At 34.6% G+C, this 19260-nt stretch overlaps 3 protein-coding genes across 4 annotated transcripts; 2 read left to right on the forward strand and 1 right to left on the reverse strand.

Annotated features, from left to right (window-relative positions):
* Nucleotides 1-798: 798 nt before the first annotated feature.
* grtp1b (growth hormone regulated TBC protein 1b) lies at nt 799-5174 on the forward strand. Its single transcript, XM_079881237.1, has 8 exons — nt 799-941; nt 1246-1397; nt 1494-1652; nt 1777-1901; nt 2162-2258; nt 3715-3887; nt 4035-4220; nt 4303-5174. Exons 1-8 carry the CDS (start codon nt 874-876, stop codon nt 4405-4407), a joined length of 1065 nt encoding a protein of 354 aa, XP_079737363.1. The 5' UTR covers nt 799-873; the 3' UTR covers nt 4408-5174.
* A 6-nt stretch (nt 5175-5180) lies between these two features.
* lamp1b (lysosomal associated membrane protein 1b) lies at nt 5181-17344 on the reverse strand. 2 transcript variants are annotated; one of them, XM_079881238.1, is made up of 7 exons: nt 17304-17344; nt 9803-9860; nt 9454-9659; nt 8943-9065; nt 7994-8060; nt 7732-7896; nt 5181-6509 (listed from the first exon to the last, which is right to left on the reverse strand). In XM_079881238.1, the coding sequence occupies exons 1-7, from the start codon at nt 17307-17309 to the stop codon at nt 6370-6372; spliced, it is 765 nt and encodes a 254-aa protein (XP_079737364.1). In that variant the 5' UTR covers nt 17310-17344; the 3' UTR covers nt 5181-6369. The 2 variants fall into 2 exon arrangements, with proteins under 2 accessions (XP_079737364.1, XP_079737365.1); XM_079881239.1 differs by lacking the exons at nt 9803-9860; nt 17304-17344 and adding an exon at nt 10397-10715.
* cd247l (CD247 antigen like) lies at nt 12462-18972 on the forward strand. The gene is made up of 8 exons (XM_079881240.1): nt 12462-12692; nt 15624-15718; nt 15814-15885; nt 17038-17088; nt 17334-17366; nt 17565-17621; nt 17762-17791; nt 18137-18972. The coding sequence occupies exons 1-8, from the start codon at nt 12635-12637 to the stop codon at nt 18206-18208; spliced, it is 468 nt and encodes a 155-aa protein (XP_079737366.1). The 5' UTR covers nt 12462-12634; the 3' UTR covers nt 18209-18972.
* The last annotated feature ends 288 nt before the right edge of the window (nt 18973-19260 follow it).

Raw genomic sequence — 19260 nt, forward strand, 5'->3', positions numbered from 1 at the left:
AAATGGAAAAATAACTTAATTTTTAAAAATACATTTCGTCTATCTAAGGAGTCCAAAAACATTTTAAGTAGCATTAGCTGCTTGAAATAGGAGCGCATGGGGACCTTTATTTTGCCAAAGCAAACTGACAAAAAGAATATCCGTTTTATATTTTTTATTTTAATACAGCACGCATGACAAAATAAAATGAATTAATTTTATGAAGTGTATGTTTTTTTTTGTTTTTACTAACAAATCAAACAACTTCAGTTCTTTTCATTTTTCATTTTGACTTCTGAAAACTTAATTCCTTTCTAAATATTATAGAGGTGTGATTTGAGAAAAAAAAAATATGGATGAAATACTTTGCCAAAATAATGATGTTATAAACACAAACTACATTTATTCAAATGTTTTAAATATTTTGTGTGGGATATTTGCATGCAATTGTATTGGTTACTGACGCACAAAGTGCAGTTCATTACTAAATAAATATTGGGTATGGAAAAAACTAATTTAAAAAACTAATATAATAATATTTTTAACAGGTTTGGTCTTAGCCTAATATGTTTATAGCTTTTAAACCATCCAATCATTTGCTGGTCGATCAGCAGTCGGTCGATTAAATGCAAAGATTATTTGGAACATGATTTCCAACATTAATTATTGAAAATATAATATAAATCATTTAAATTATTTAAAATGGACTAGCCAATTATATACTTACTTATTCAATTGCAATGCACACTATAAACCAAATAGGTCAAACTCAATATATAGCCTATAGTCTATAAATATATAACCTGTGCATATGACAGGTTTCTGTAGGGGAGGAGTTTACGTTAACAGCTCGTCTCAGTTAGTGCCAGCTGTAAGAAACGCGCTAAACTCTACATGGAGAATCACTTTAATGATCAAAGCAGGGAATGTTCTGCCAGTTCAGACAACAACGACTGCAAGAGGTATGAACGTAACTTATATTCATAAGATGCCGTATAGCGTTCGCTTTATTATTGATAGTGTGAAGGTCGCCACGAGATGTGGTCCAAAACACCTGTGCGTCAGGTGATGTTTGCGTCAATGTCATTTAGCCTATAAACACTTTTTTTTTTTTTTTTTATGTAAAGAAAATAATACTGAACTCATAATTTCGTAATTTTACGGTTTTATGTTTTATTATTATTATTTTTATTATTATTAAAGTTTCTGTTATTCTTTTTTCAAAGAATTCCCACATGTGAACCAAGTCTGTAAATGTGTCTGTAGGGTAGACCAATATGGATTTGAGAGATCAGAGGATTTCAGCTCTGAATCCAATGAGGAGCTAATGGCCGAGTATTTAGCTGTTCTCACTAGGAGGTCAAAGAAGTGGTCTAAACTTTTGCAGGGCACCGTGAAAGTGGAGAAGAATCTGAAAGGTGGGCATTTCTATTTTATTTGTAGTCATTTTATTATTACTATATTTTATAAGACCGAAAGGTTCACGTTTGTGAAGCTGTCGTGTGGGTTTGCAGTGAAGCGATATGTGAGGAAGGGGGTTCCGTGTGAACATCGCACTCAGATCTGGATGGCAGCTAGTGGAGCCCAGGACCAGTTGGAGAGGAATCCTGGGTACTATCATTCTCTTTTAAAGGCTGAGCATGACCCTAAAATAGAGGAGACCATACTTGCCGGCAAGTTACTTCTCATGATGAAACCATATTTCATTTGAAAGTTTTATACTAATTCAATCCTGAATAGAGATTGAACAGGTCATATTGGAAATAAAATACTTCTGAGATTACTTTTTTTTTCCAGATATGCACAGAACCTTCCCTGACAACATTCAGTTCCGTGACTCCTCCCAATCATGTTTACAAAAAGCTCTGTTTAATGTACTTCTGGGTTATGGACACCACAATAAGGATGTTGGTTACTGTCAGGTACTACTGTCATATACACATGCCCTTTTACACATATTATCACTTAAGTGTCACTTGAATCCAGGATGTATTGAACTTCCTATGAGTATCTAAAACTATTGTTGTGTAAGGATACTAGTGAATAGTCAATTATAGCAAGTGAGGAAGTAAGACACTGTTGTAATTTTGCGTTATTTACCCTGTCAATATTATGACAGAACCTGTTGTACCCGTCTGCATTCAAATAGGCTACTGAAATTTTTCCCTTGTTGCCTTTTTAGGGAATGAACTTTATCGCTGGATACCTCCTCATCATCACCAAAGATGAGGAGAAGTCGTTCTGGTTAATGGATGCTTTACTTGGCAAGATCTTACCAGGTCTGTCACTTTTACCCACTGTTATAACCAGGACTTCTTCAAAACATCATGCATAGGTTAATCATTACATTAATCAAAATGTAATAACTTGTTCCTCCTTTGAAACGACTTTGTTTTTGGAGTGACATCACCTAGACCTTGTGAGTGAGGACAAAATAACCAATAGCCAAAAAGCAATTTGTTTTAGGCTATTGTTATAGGTCATTTAACCCAACAGTCTTACCTTTCCTTAAAGGGATAGTTCACCCAATAATGAAAATTCTGTCATCATTTACTCACCCTCATGTCATTCCAAACCTGTACGAATTTCTTTCTCCTGAAATGAAAGAAATTGCTCAGTGTTTTTTGTCCATACGATTGAATTCAATGGTCACCAAAACTGTTCTGTAGAAGAAAGAAAGTCATACAGGTTTGGAATGGCACGAAGGTAAATGATGACAGAATTTTCAGTTTGGGTAAATTATCCCTTTTAACATAGTTGATTAATATTGGTTAAAATTAACGTTAATGTAATGAATGCTCTGCAAAGTTAATAATTTTGTGCTCAAATCATCCCGTCACATACATATGTGACACTGGATCAGAAAACCAGTCACAAGTCGCATGGGTATATTTGTGGCAGTAGCCAACAATACATGGTTTGGGTCAAAATTATCGATTTTTCTTTTATGCCAAAAATCATTAGGATATTAAGTAAAGATCATGTGCCATGAAGATATTTAGTAAATTTCCTACGGTAAATATATAAAACATTTATTTTTGTGAGTGAGTGCAACACAATCGCGAACATAGGCTATGGACAACTTTAAAGGCGATTTTCTCAATGTTCTGATTTTTTTTTGCACCCTCAGATTCCAGATTTTCAAATAGTTGTGCTTCCAAATATTGTCATATAATAACAAACCATACATCAATGGAACGCTTATTTATTCAGCTTTCAGATGATGTATACATCTCAATGTGGTTTTGTGGTCCAGGGTCACATATGTGACATCTGAATGTCCTGTTTAACTCGTAAATACTCAGAAATTATGAATTCATCGTAATTCCATTCTGTATCATGTTCCATATAGGCTATATATTACATTACAAAACCAGTCCATACGGTTAAAAAACAATCACTAATATATATATAGTGCGTGCATATTTATTATGCAAATTGATATATATATATGAAGAGTTCAGATGCAAAAGCCTCTAAGTGCCATCTGAAATTTTCTTCTAGAATGATCAAGTTATTTCACTTAAATGACAATTAATAGGTAATTTGCATTGCCATTTAAGTGAAATTATTGAACTTAAATATACGAGCTTGATAAAAATGATCATTCTAGAAGAAAATCTCAAATGGCACTTAGAGGCTTTTGTATCTGAAGTCTTCATACATATATATATATATATATATATATACATTTTTTTATTTAAATAGTTTTTTTTATTATTATTTTTTATTTAGACTATTACACCTCAACTATGCTGGGCCTTAAAATGGATCAAGAGGTGCTTGGGGAGCTTGTCAGGATGAAGGTTCCTGCTGTCTGGCAGGCCATGAATCGGCACAATGTAATGTGGACCCTGGTGGTCTCGCGCTGGTTCATCTGCCTATACATTGACATCCTTCCTGTAGAGGTGAGGATGAAAGTCAAAAGTTAAGCTGTGCAGTCATTCAACAATTTTCAGTCCTTATGAAATGATTAGCCAGTTTTATGGAACATAAGTAGAGTTTTTGATGCCAATATTGAATGTAATGATCGGTAACTTGTGTGCTTCTCTCAGACAGTGCTGAGAATATGGGACTGCCTTTTCTACGAGGGATCCAAGATCCTGTTCCGTGTGGCTTTGACGCTGATTGGTCACCATCAGAACCTCATCTCACAGGCACAGAGTCTCCCAGAAATCTGCGAATGCTTCAAACAGATCACTCATGGGGAGTACGTAGAAGACTGCCATTCGTTCATGCAGGTACATTCTGTGGATGCTATTTATTCACAAACTAAGCTAATACTATTGCTCTGAATGATGTTTATTTGTCCTCTAACTTCAGAAAATCTTTATGGAGCCTGGAGGTCTTTCCACGGAAACAATCACTAAACTCAGGAAGATGTGTAGAAATCGCATTACTTCTGCCAATGACCGTCCTTCACAATAAATGGTGAACATGGACATAAAGTTCTGACTGCGTGCGAGATCTATTATTTACTGTGTGGAAAAAACAAAACAATTGTATGTCAATAAATAACTATATGAATGTTTAAGAAAAAGGTGTCAAGGGATACAATACTGTTCAAAAGTTTAGAGTCGGTAAAATGTTTTAATGTTTTTAAAATAAGTGCCTAATGCTCACTATGGCTGTGTTTGATTAAAAATACCATAAATATGTGCAATATTACAATTTAATGTTTTAAGATGTATTCATGTGATGGCAAAGTAAAATTATCAGCAGCCATTACTCCAGTCTTCAGTGTCACATGATCCTCCAGAAATTATTTTAATATACTGATTTGGTGAAAAACAAAACATTTCTTTTTCTTTCTTTTTTTTTGTGGAAACCATGAGAAAAAAAATGCAGGATTCTTTGAGTAGGAAGTTCAAAAGTGCAGAATGTACTTGAAAAAGAAATATTTTGTAACTTTTTAAATGTCTTTTATGACATTTCTTATTAATTTTATGCCTCCTTGCTGAATAAAAGTAATCATTTCTTTAAAAAAAAAAAAAAAAGTTTACGGACCCCAAACTTTTGAATTCTGGAGGCATGTTATTCCAAACCTGTATGATTAACCTTCTTTTAACTGGAATCCATTTTAACTGTTTTTTTTGCCTATTGCTTTGTTGTGTTACTATAACAATCAGTTTTCTGTTCAGATATACATACTGATGATGAAATGCAATGTTTAACTAATAAATATTTAGGAGGCAAACTCATTTTCTTGTGTTTTATTTTTCATTTTATTTAGAAACTTAGAATCGCATTCCCTTAAAACAACATGAACATCATAGCAATCAAGGCAACACTTCAATATCCACATGCAGTCCTTCCATATGAAGGCCTGTCAGAAAGGAGAGATTTATCCACTATATGGTAAAGCATGTTTCTCTCAGTTCTCTCCTCGAGTTTGTAACAGTTAACCATTTACCTAGGTCTATAATAGTCTAAACCTACTTCAAGTTAAGCAGAACTTCCTGCTGTGTTAGTGTCAAATGTACCCTTTGCCCATCCAGTAGTGCAAAACCATATTTCCTCATCTTTCCTAGTAGAATTTCCCTTTTAACGCTTCTGAATGAATGCAAATACAATGCTAAATGGATGCAAGCAGGCTATATAGTTTTGATATGTAGCATGAGGGAAAAACTGGACTATTTAGTGTTATTGAAGGGTATTCTACTCTAGAAAGTGGAAATTCCATTTAACATCAGTTTAGCAGATTTGGAAAGATGTGGAATTTTTCTTCATTAAAATGTAGTACCAAATTAACATCTGACTCAAACCTATTATGCAAGGCTTTGTTGACAGCAATAAGTGTTTTTTTTTTCTCCAATCTTGTGAATCCCAAAAGCTGACCTGTATTTTACAGTGTTTAACTACAAAAGTAAACTTTTAGCTAAAAATCACAAAAGGTAGTCAGGATCAAGATTAGAAAGTAGTGTTAAATATGTAGTCCCTTTTAGACCGAGCATGTAACAGTATAACATTATCAGCTTCCCTAAATCCTCCTATTTATATAAATAAATGCATAACATTAAATTAACAATATGAGGTACCAAAAAGATTGTATGTTTTCCAAGACCCAGATTAAGCCTAAATGGGAACAAACAAAAGAAATTCCTCTAGGTAAGCATAATCTGGTTCCTGAAAACAATACATTAGCATGACCTAGACACGTTTTGCCCTGTACCCTTATACATGTGCATTAATTATACTATGTTTAACATAATCCAACAGAAAGTCCAGGAAACACAGATCCACCTGAGCAGTGGCAGCGTGAGACACCAGCAGAGGGCAGGGCAGGTTAAAAACTAGGTATCTGCAGTTGTAGTAGTGTTGTTGAGTCCAAATTAGAGCAAAAATTGGTGGTGTCGACACATCCTGGCTTAAAGATTACATGAGGAGGGTTTAGATGGTCTGGTAGCCTGCATGACTTCTGCTCCTGCCAATAAGGTAGGCCAGGATCACTATCAGCACTAGAACAGCCAAGGCAGCACCCACAATGATGGGAATCAACATGTCGTCCTCATCTAACTCACACTCCTCAGCTAGAACAGTGACGGAGGGTGGGGAGAGGGTGAAAAAAAGAAGAAAAATTAGAAACAGTTAAGGAAAACAACCTATTCAATCAATCATATCAGTATTTCAGGATCTAAATGAATGATCATAATGTGTGTGCCTACACAAAGACTGCAATTTTTATATAATGTTGATCAACAGAAAATACTAGCTTAAACACATGTACGCATATTTAAGCTAAAATCAAAGTGTAAAATAAGTAGAGAATGGTGCCCCCCAAAAAAGTGCACAACAAATAAAGTTGTTGTCTCCAAAAAGAAAGAATTGATTCTGAAATGCTGAAACGAATCGTCAGCAATTGACCCTTCGCAGGGAGTTTGATTGACAGAAGATCAGACCAATCATAATCTGCCGAATCCACCATTTTTGTCTGACAAAGCAGTCAGGAGAGTTAGTAGATTAACGTTGGAGGATTTGAACTTGAAAAACGGTGTGAACTGACGTCTTTCCACGGTTAAAACAACATTCCTTCTTATGTTTATTTGATGCTATAAATTAACTAGAAGGAAGAGATGATCGGTTCACGAGCAGCTTTAACTGAGGCTCTACAGCGATCTGTCAGACACATTAAAGAGCGGTATTTATTGTTTAAATTTCATTAAAAAAATGACCATATTTGAAAGTTGAGACTTTGTTTCATATCAAAAGTAACCTGGTCTGTCCTGTCTGTCAGTGCGTTGTCAGTGTCCTCTCTGCTCCGCAATGTATTTTTCACTGCGTGAGAACATGGTGGGGCGTGAGAGCGGCGTGGCTTGTCGGACATACAGTAGCAACTGTAACTAAAGGGGGCGGGTCTTTGCGAACGGTCAATTCCAGTCTCACTTCCATAATATAACGACGTAGGTTTGTAACAATTTTGCATAATTGCAGCCTATGGTTTTCATTGGCTGCCCATGAACAACATCTACTTTGACCCGCCCTCAAACACTGCAGTTGGAGCTGAGAAGCAAATGTAAATGGTAAATGTAAAAAACACAAATGGTTTTAGTTAACTATAAAAACCCTGGATGGGACTACTGTTCTTAGTGGATAAAAGACTCAGTATACTTGTGTGGACAAAGTTCCTGGCTTTATCAGCTTCACAATGTTGTGACAACTGAGATTTTCATGTTGCCTTTTGTGCGTTGAAGCCGGAACATTCCTTGAAGAATGAAAGGACAAAACTGAGAAATAGAGAAAGAAAAAAAATACCTGTTCCAAAATCTCCATTGACGCTGAAAGGTTGCACTTGAAGCTGGAAAGTGTTGAGAGAGAAATCCTGTGTAACGCTCAAGGTTTTCTCCTTCTGACACATGTAAGAGTAGCCCAGTGTTCCCACCATGTAGTTCAGAGTGGTGTTCGCGACAACAAGGCGCTCTAAGCAAAAATAAACCAAAAAGACTCAGCTTTTCAGAAAACTTAACTAAAAAAACTACAACTTCTATCATACATGGGCTATTTAAAACTGACTTACTAGCCATATCAGGCAATGCAGCTGACAGCTCCAAACCACTAAGATGATATTTGTTTGATGTGGAATTCTGAAAAGCAATTAAGTATATTCCATATGTGATGATGACATCAGTGTGGTCTGGGTAATTTGAGGGGACATTAGAGGAAATGATTAGAGATGCACTGGTCGTGTTTCCATTTTAATTTGGCCGATCTCTATTCCGTACTTGCGCAAAATATAAATCGCGCAGAAATATTACAAGTCGGTAAACATGGCCAGAGATGGGACACGCTGAAGACAGACGCAAAGAGAAGAGCAGATACTGAAAAAGGCACAAGCTCACCGTTTGCAATGCTCAAAATAATGGAATAAAAATATAAATATGGAATTTAGGGTGGGGGTTTATACAAAAGTTTCTCTGAAGGGAACTGACTGTCTTCAGAAAAGTTTTGATGGCATTTTCTTTTCCTCTTACCTCTGTATAATGTATAATATTGTTTTATTAAAACTGTTTAATATAATATTCTGTATAATAGTGTTTATGAGTTCAAGTATGATACAGCACATAATACAGTAGTAGGCTAATATATAATACGTATTATCTTGATTTTTTGACTAAATGTTCAAAGAATCTTCACTGTAAGTTATGAGAGAATAAAATGTTTTAAAAATGTGGCTTATATAAGTGGCAAACAAGTATTGCCAAACAAGCTTTCTGTTTTCAATGAATTTATACCCCCAAAGGGGCAACTTATCCTGGGGGTTACAAACATTAAAATAAAAAATAAAAATCATGAAATTGTATTATTTGTGTCCTATTTCCGCCCTTTTTTGGGTTAAACAAAGAGGAAATCAAAATCAAAACCTGCCAATTTGCTTGTAAAAACAAACAAACACGGAATCTGAATCGGCCATGAAAAGTAATGATCAGTGCATCCCTAGAAATAATAGGAGGAGATTCAAAACTTACTAAAGAGAAGCTGAAAGTCAAAGTAACGTTGTCCTCGGTCAGTTTGAGAGTTGCAAAGTCTGGTGCGCAGGATCCAGAGAATTTAATCAGGTTCGGATGCAGGTTCAAGACCTCCTGGACAGTCTGAAAAGCAAAGTATGTTTACATTTAGAAATGAGGACCAAACCTTCATTACTCTGAATTACTTGCATGCAAATCCATTTATCCCAGCAAATCCCTTTATTTACATAACAACCCAAGGAATTTTAATAGCAGCAATATATAATGGTATTTGTCATAGAACTAAAGCATACAAGTGTCCTTTTTCTATGAGCCATTTCAGGTTCCAGTAATAAGCTAGAAAAAGGAATGGATCAACCAAAAATGAAAATTCTGCGATTATCTACTCACACTCATGTCATTTAAAATACGCTTGTTACCCACCGAAGAGAAAAGAAGATAATTAGCAGAATATTCCAAGCTACTTTTGTCCCATGAAAGTGAGAGTTACAGTAAATGTGCCATATAGTACCGTGCCATGAGAGCTTGAAATAAAGCTTATGTTGAGCTGCAGGCCCATCCGTGCCAAGAGACAGACAGTGTCATTGGCATTGGTGACATTGTAGTTGCCCCGCTCAGGGGGGCCGGGGGGTGCAGGAGAGGCCGGAGGAGAGCTGGTTTCAGGGGCGACCACAGTGGGCAATACATCAGTGGTCAAAGTCTGATGTATAGTTAGAGCTGTAATGAAAACATTATTATTATTTTAAAAGGTTCTAGATGGGTTGTAGCACTGGTTAGTGTTAAAGGTGTACTCAGTAAGTTGTTGTTATACTTTGTTTATTAATTCCAATAGTAAAATAGGTTTTAGAATGTATACTGACCCCTATCAGCCTGGATGCATGATGTTTGTTTCCTAACTGCTGCTGCTTCACACCAAACCTGTTTTATTTATCGTTTTTATTAACATGATTATTACTGTTATTTTGACGTCAACATGGTGGCGCCCATGAGGGGGCGACCCACCCGTTCATTGATAAAATACTGAGTCTTCATCTTATGTATACAAAATTTCAATTAGATTTCTTATTTCTTAATATGTAAAAGTTTTTTTAATAAGCAAAACATTTCTGGGTCCACCTTTAAACGTGTAGAAGCAGGCAGCACCGTAGTCAAATACATGGTAGTGGTTTTCAGTAACGAAAATAATTAATTGTTTTAGAAGTCATGTCTGTTAATAAGTAAAAAATATTTTTAATTCTCAGCTTTCCTTACACCGCAGGCCTACTTAACTTAGGCCAAGGTATTGCAGGAATAAACATTAGCAGCTATTATTTAACAGGAAACAAAGCGTCCTCCATACATGGGCTTGTTTATTATTATTAATTAAGCAATTATTGAATTAATAAATTAATCAAAGTATAACTAGACCAAATATTCCAGCTGCCCAAAATACACTATATTAAAATCAAACTTACCTAACAACAGGCAAAAAATTGCCCCGGCGGGCATGTTTTGTTTGCGGATGATGGGGATCATGTTTCTTGCCAAAGTAACGTAAATCAAAACACACACGATACAGAAACAGATGATACCAGACTGTGCAATCTGCGTCTTCAAAGAGGCTCCTCAGTTAACTGTCGTTATGGTGCAGACGTATACGGTCGGTTTGAACTGCCGCTATGCCAAATCTACATCTAAAAAACGCAGTAGGTCAGATTTGTTTAGTTTCTAACCGCAGTAGGAAACGCCACCGTCATGTCATGTGAGCGACTTCTAGAATCACGCAACAGCAGCAACGCGCATGCGCATGTTTTTCTCGTTTTTAATTTATTTTAATTTATGTCTTGTTTTTGAACAAAAAGAAGACAAATGTTGCTTAGATTAATAATGATAATAAATAAACTAAATAATAAAATTACTTTTATTATACATATTTGCTATCCCATCTCTCACGTACATGATTTGTCACATTTCATAGATAGCCAACTATATTTCTGTAAGTGTTGTGATAGTTTTTTTTTGTTTGGTGTTGTTTTTTCAGGATAGTCAGTGAGTCATAAAATAATGTACTTAAATCATCTCATTGTGTGATTGAATAAATACAATGTGCAACATAAAACGACTGCACAAGAAAAACGACTGCTTTTTGCATTTTATTTTGACGGTTTTTGCCATGGTCATGTTGACAATAATGAACAAATTACTTAATGCTTATTGTATGTTTCCTGTGGTTATGCCATTAAGCTGTACTGAAAAATGTTAAAAACATATAGATGCTACATAGATTTAACAGCACACAGAAGATAGGCCTACCTATCGGAATGAGGATGCATGTGACTGAAGTGCCACATTACAGAGACAATTTACAAGGAGGCTAAAGATTTTAGGACCATTCCAGAATGCCATCACAGAAGTGTGATACCTGATCTTTTGGCCTTTTACTGTGTTGCTTGCAATGGTGTATTAAGAGCCTGATATGTTGATCTGATGAAATCAGATCCAGTAAATATTTCTCAAGGTAGGTTTATTTTGGAAAGTCAATTTATGTATAGACACATATAAACTTTAAAGCTACTGAACATTTATAACACTACCCAGGGAAGAAAATATATATATATATAATGAATGAATGCATTACAATCACAAACATAAATGGACAACTTTAAAGGCGATTTTCTCAATGTTTTGATTTTTTTTTGCCAGATTTTCAATAGTTGGATCTTGGCCAAATATTGTCCTGTCCTAAATATCCATACATCACCTGAAAGCTGAATAAAGTTTTCCATTGATGCATAAATCTCAATTTAAAAAAGTTGACCCATGTGACTGGTTTTGTGGTCCAGGGTCACATATGAAGTAAGTTGTCACAGTGGAACCTGACTTTTAAAAAAACTATTATCAAAAAGATTTTTTTTAAAAATCAGCAAAAGGTAATGTACAACAAATATTGTAATAAATAAACAAGTATAGCATACATTTACACATTTTACAATAAAAATGCTAGTTTACTGAATTTGCTTGATCTGACATTTATGAAATAGTACTTTAACATTTAGGTTAAAATCCCATCATCATATAGTCGAACCTTGCTAATAACATTCTAATTTGAATTAGTCTTACAAAACATACAAAACCAACATATAAAACCACACCAATGGCAAATGCAAAACAGCAGGGGGCACAACATCTACCCTCTCAACTGGAACTCGCTATGTAGGCCTATTTTTAATAAAAATATTTATTTTTTATGAATTACAGGTGAAAGTGTATGATCTCTGTTCTGAAAATGTTACCTGGCTATGTTTTTTCCTTAGCTGTTTGAACAAGTATTTTGTGTATAATTTCCTGCAGGGAAAAAGTTTTATTCAAATTTGTTTACAGTCCAAAGTTGTTAAAAAAGAAAACAACAATTTCAGCAGACAGTGGCTGTGGAGTATCCTGCAACACTTGTGAAAGACATAACTGTTAGTGTGAGGGTCTAAAAATATACAGGAAATGGTGAGACTTTTTTGAGATGAGAGGACAACTCTTTGGTGGAGGCAGTGGTTGTCATTCACTAGAACAGAAAACCTAGGGCTAGGGCCACTTCCTGTTAGGTAAAAGTTGACAGTAGAAGCAATCAAAACAGAAAGGCTAAAAACTGCTGCACATCACTTACAGGCCAAGCAACAGGAAGGAACGGCATCTACAGAAATAAAGTTTCAGGGAATGTTATGGAAATGAGCAGGACAACCACTCTATTGTTCTTGGCCACACATATGTCTTCTGCAGGTAAAATCATTTCTCTCGCTCTTTACATATTTGCTGCACAGGGTGTCAAATATCTATAACATTCAGCGCAGAGTTTTGATATGGTTTATATGGGTCTCGGTCGTTGTAAAATATGTACTTGTCATTGGAGTAAATGGAGAAATTTTTTATTATGTTTTTGTGTCTGTGTGTATGTGTATGTGTATGTGTGTGTGTGTGCGCGCGCGCATTATCTCCTGTAAAGAAAGATTGGGGTCATACACCTCTTCATGTGGCCATTTTAGTTTCCATGCACAACCAGCAAGACTTGTAGCATGGCGTGTAACAACAGTTTTAAGTGCAATATACTCGTTTGCAACATAATGTCTAAAAAGATGAAGGCTTTTCAGTAGTGCTATGATGGTGCGCAACTGTCATCTTTATGTTTAAATGTTGTTTCCTGAGATTAAAAAAACTAGGATCCAACAAAAGCAACTCGAAAACCTACACTCTCCTTTTTGCGAAACCTGAAGCCAAAATTGAAAGATCAGTAAATGGCGGCTTTTCAAAAGTCAACAACATCAACGACCGCGTAGACACACAAAGTATAGGCTACTTTTTATTCCCCACATTGAATTTAAAATAAATAATAATTAGCAAGGAATTGTTATAATAATTTTAATATTATTGGATGTGTAGTGGTTGTTGTAATTATTATTTTAAATGTTAAACTAAAACAGATACAGCAACAAAACATGCACAAGCCGATTATGTATTCAATAATTAGGCAATTAGATAGACGGCGTAACCCTTTACATGTTTTGAATGTACAACCAAATTCAAATCCACATCTACTAGATCTGGCATTTGGAAAGAATTGCAAAATCATTGAATCTGATGTATACAATAATCCTCTCTTAACAGTCAGTACAGCCTAATTTATAAAACTATGCCTATTTTTCTTAATTCATCAGTTTTGATAACTCATTGATAGGTAAACAACTTTATTTTAGCATTAATAGCTTCTTCAATGTAATTAGGCTCTTAAAATGATAAAGCCTAGAATCTTTTTTACTACCGATTTTAAGTTTCTAATCTATCTAAAGCACATTCTTGTGTTTATCATTATTTTATATGAAGCAATTAAAACACAGCTTATGATCAGGAATGCATTAGTGATAAATGAGTAAAGATTTTATTTGATATGACTAGACCTATATACTTTATATTGATTGTTAATAAGTCCTTGTTTCTGTATGCAATGCCCTCGCTGAAAACATTAGTTGGCATGTGAAAGGTGTGTGGTCAAGTTTGCAAACCATCATCCACCGGCCCTCATTAACACCTATTTGATCTGCAGTGATGCAACAGGTCCTTCACTGTTTTGTGCTCGTTCTTGCACTTAACTAGACTCATGCAGAAACCACCGAACTAGATTACACACACACATTTAGACAGAGATCACAGAGAGACAGGTAGAGGAGCTTGGGCCCCTGTTGCCTCTAACAGGAAGGCATGAGTGCAGGGTTTTGTTTTTTTCATAAAGGACTATTTTGTGACCCACTCAATGTTCTTAATGTGGATGTAAATGACAGACGAAGAGTGAGGAACGCATGCAAGAATTATCTAAAAATATTACTGGACCATATTTCAGTAGGCTACCAAACAAGCCGTTTAAGATTCCAGTACATGCGCACGTGCCAACTCATCGTGTGTCGACAAAGCTGTGTACATAGTTGCATGTTAGTTTTAGTTACTTTCTTTTAATGTCTTTTATCTACCTATCCGAAACATCATTTATATATTTCAAAAGTAGTGGCGTGGTGGGTTGACTAGAGCAATGTTTATTTGGTAGGAGAGTCCTGCATTACACAGTTATCTTTGTCTAATTATTTGAATGTTGTTTTTTTATTTGTCCTAGTGCAAGAATGTCTTGACATCTTTAAGAACTGATTACAGTTAAAAGTAATTGATTAAAGTTAGATATTGAAGTTTATCCACAAAACCAAAAGATTGCAATGCAATAGCCTATTCGTAAAGTTTTTGGATGTGGCCCCATTTTAAATTTTTAATAGGGATAATAATGAATGCAGGATATTTCGCGTATGAAAATTTCATGAATTTAAATTCAAAGTCATTGTATCTCCAGTTTTGTCTGTTTAGTTGAATTTTTGCCAAACATGGTGCATATGGTTAGATTTTCATATTCACAGTTATTTCAAACCACACTTGCTAATAATTATGTTTTATTAAAAAAGGAATTTATACTTGTGTGCCCGATCAAGACATTTACGGGCTTCAGGAAACATCTAATAATCTCAAACATTGTCTATAGATTTATTTATTTTAAGAGAGTCAGTGGCATATTGAGCAGTATTATCCGATTAAATGTTCTAAAATATCTCAAATACTGTAAAATGCAATACATTCAGCTTTGATCGATTCCTCAATTAATTTCAAGAAGTTTTAACTGGTCTCAGTGGTTTATTTTTGTAAAGCCAGTTTGCATTCTATTCACACAATCTGATCATTGATGAGTTAAAGTGTAAGACATTATCTAGCAGATCATTTGGCTGCCTCGGATTAAACTCACACTTAAATATGTTTTGCAAGAATGAACATGAGAGAACGTCTTTGTATATTAAACAGTGATTCCAGGACACGAAAAGCCTTGGGATACAGAGACTCTTAGTTGCCTCAAAATTAAATTAACCTCTTAATGTACTGTAATCTAAATATATAACATTTTATCTCTGTATTTAATAATCTGGCGGTTTAGGTTCTAGAGGTGCTTCTTATAAATTTACTGTCTTACTGTCCATTTTTTTATTCTTGTTTTTTAACATTTCAAAACCAACTACGCTGGGAAAGGAGACAAATAATTCAAAACCTCGATAAATAAGAAGAGCCATCAAATTTTTGTTGTGTACTTGCTTAATGAAAGTCTTTTAAAATTGTTTGTTCTGTTCGCAGAGGCCTCTTTGAGCGACCCAACAAATTGCTATATTTTAGATGTTTTTCTCCTGCTGTATTCTATCATTTTTACTGCTCTCTACTTCCGAGAGAAGGTAAGTTGAGCTCTAGCATGCACAGTTTGTTCCAAGTGAAGAAATTTCCCTCACGGTTTTAATCGCTAACTTGAGTTCTGCCTTGTATGGCTTAGTTTACAAAGGAAGGGCCTGTTCCTCCGGAGCCTGCAACCCCGGCCCAAAACCCCAATGAGCCTGTCTATACAGTGAGTTATCTATCATTAATACATATCTCACAGATCATGTTCAAGGTTCAAAATATACTTCATGTGTTGCATTAAATGAGTCATTCCTACTATTAAAGTGCTTTATATTTAATAAAACATTAAACTCAATTTTAAATATGAAAATAATATTTATTAGTTTTATTATTCAAAGTCACGATTAAGTGAATAGGTAGGAGTTTTAAACAATTTTGTTTGGATGGATGTTGCTATATTTGTGATGTGCACTTCTGAACATATAAATGTATTTATTAGGCTAAGTTACATCCTTTTACCTTTCTATAATCAAAAACTTTTTTAACATTAAGTGTTACTTTCACTATCTGTTGTGTTTCATCTCAAGCAACATAAATTGTCTTTTTGGCACCCCTAGAACAGCTTACAGTTAGCTATTTTAAAGTGATGTGGTGTATTTTTAATATGTAAAGACATCATAAAGTGATAAATAATGGCAGTGTTAATGTTTTGTCGAGTTGTTTTGATCCTAACAGAAAACAGAGCGTTGAGCGCTTAACTATTACCTCAATAACAGCGTTCAACGGCTCTGGCGATATCTGTTCGCTAGGGTCTTTATCGCCAAGTGAAAATATGAGCCCTGAGGCCCCTGACTAACTTTAAATCTAACATTTGTGGTTAATGAAATGGTTGGGGAAAAAATTAAACAGAAATACTTAAATGTAAAAAAACAAATAGATAGTAGGCCTACATTTAGCCCCCCTACCTTCCAAAAAAGAGGGTAACCAAACAGTTGGTGAGCCCCATTGACTTCCATATGTTTCAGTCAGGGGGGGGCCATCAACTTTGTTTGGTTACCATATTTTTCAAAATATCTTAATTTTTGTTCAGCAGAAGAAAGAAATTCATACATGTTTGGAACAACTTGAGAATAAGTAAATTACAAAATTTTCATTTTTGCACACACACATTAAACATTAATTTCGAGAGTAGGAGCTTGGACAGAGCTTCTAAACGTACTGTTAAACGTACTGGTTTAACCCTATATTAAAATATCTAGTTATATTACAACAGAAATCATATGTATTTTTAACGTGACAAAATTCTAAAAGAACTACCTAACAGGAATGACCCCATTAATAAAGACTTTATACAAAATGTGCGTGCTGTATTTCTTAGGACTTGGATCTGCCTCAGATGAGTTCCGATTATCAGCAACTGGACAGACCGGTGAGATTATTTTATGTTTTCATTTAATTTAAGTATAGCCTATTTAAATTCATAAATATATCAGTGAGTTAACTGCAAATATAGTGTATTGTACACAGACTTTAGGCCTACTTCATGTAATGATATCCAATCATGTTTGTAATATGGAAAAAATCCTGTAGGCTATAAACGTGAAATTGCCATTTTGAAAGAAAAAGTTGTTTTTAGATGCCTACCTTCATCTAATCAATATCAACATATTTCAGATTAGAAGACGGGAGCCAGAGACACATTATCAGGTAAGAAGCTGAACCACTTATTTGTCAGAAAGGATGTGGATAAGATCTGAGAAACAGATAAATTTAACCAGATACAAGTTTCTTCTCATGGTAAACTAAAGCGACAGCTGTAATCCCTGCTGCCCTCCTGTGGTTGTTTACAGTAGTGCACTTCAATTTTTTTGATCATTTCTCAATGGTGGTTGGTGTATTTTCTAGGAACTAAAAGGAGCAAGAAATGATGAATACCAGGAAATAAGACCAAAAGGAGCCAAAGTAAGTACACGGATATGAGAAAAGTGTGTGGGTTGTTGTACCGGATAATGAATCATTTCACCCAATGATGAGGCATAATATCCTTACTATGCTCAGTTGGCAAATCAGCATAAATAGCTAATTATTTTCTATTTCTGCAGGCTCGCAAAGCCAAGAGCAAACCTGATGAGGTAATGTAACAATTCGTTTTAAACTCTTGATTTGATATAGGCCTATACTTAAATGGCATTCATACTTTTTTTTAACATAAAAATATCCTTTTTTATGGCCACTTTGGATATTACATTATATATTTTCAAATTATAAGATTTACTTTAATTAAAAATTATAAGCTTTTTTTTTTTTTAACTAGTTTCCCTATTTTACTCTCTATATTTACTTAAACTTCTGTTATCAGTGTTCTAGGTCTGATAACAGACCTAGACAAAACATTGCACTGCTTGGTAGGTTTTTAAACAGACTTTTGTTAAAAGCCAAAATTCATCAGTTCATGTTATTGGTTTATTCCTTTAAAGGCTCGAACAGGGAGAAAAAGGGATGCAGCCGAGGCTGTGGAGATGGAAACTTTTCCCACAACACACAATTAACACACAGCACAACCTCAGGAGCAATTTTTATATCTTCCAACCAACAGATAAATTGTGTATCTTTGTTGGATGCATTTATGTGTCTTGCTTTATACATATTCTCAAAAGTTTGGGGTCAGTAAGATTTTTTTATATATATAGAAATAAATACTATAATTCAGCATGGATGCATTGAATTGATTTTTTTTTTAAAGTGACAGTAAAGACAAAATATTTATATTTCAAAATGTTTTTTTTTTTTTTACTTTCTATTATTCAACATTGATAAGAAATGTTTCTTGTGCACCAAATCAGCATATTAGTATGATTTCTAAAGAATCATGTGACACAGAAGACTGGAGTAATGGCTTCAGCTTTTCCAACCCAGGAATAAATTACACTTTAAATATAGAATTACCATGTAACACAATAAAAATTAATCAAACAAGCTTTGAGACATTTTAAATGATCTTACCGACCCCAAACTTTTGAACGGCAGTGTGTGATGTATGCATGTATGTATGTGTATATATAGTATATATGCAATTTTTGGTTGCAATAGAGGATCTTGTCTGTTAATGGCAGGAAAAGATGATCTCAAACCAATTTTACTAGGCAATTTAGGAACTAGACAGTGCTCTTATTTTCTACATATTGTGTGTGTAAAATAGTCCATTTGACTGATTACTGTAAAACATAAGGGTAAAATGAAATAAAATGTATATCAACTCTGCAAGTTCCTCACTATGGCAAATATTAAAAGACCGAAGACTTATTAGAATATTAAAACACTTGGAAAATGGTTTAATGATGTTTACAACAAAAGAGAACTGTACAGTTACAGTAAAAGATTATCTTTATATATATATATAAAAAAACAAACAAAATACAGCAGACAAATGCATCAAATCTACCATGTATCCTGATTCACATACTTATATTCTACACAATCATTCAGTTCTAAGCTACAGCGATGTAGCCATTTAGCGTTCAGTCTTGGGTGTATGTTTGCTTGATAGCAGGCCACGAGTGGCACTAGAGTTCAGGTCTGTAGTGATACTCAGAACCCAACC

Source organism: Squalius cephalus (assembly GCF_949319135.1).
Source record: "Squalius cephalus genome assembly, chromosome: 9".
Classification (NCBI taxonomy): domain Eukaryota; kingdom Metazoa; phylum Chordata; class Actinopteri; order Cypriniformes; family Leuciscidae; genus Squalius; species Squalius cephalus.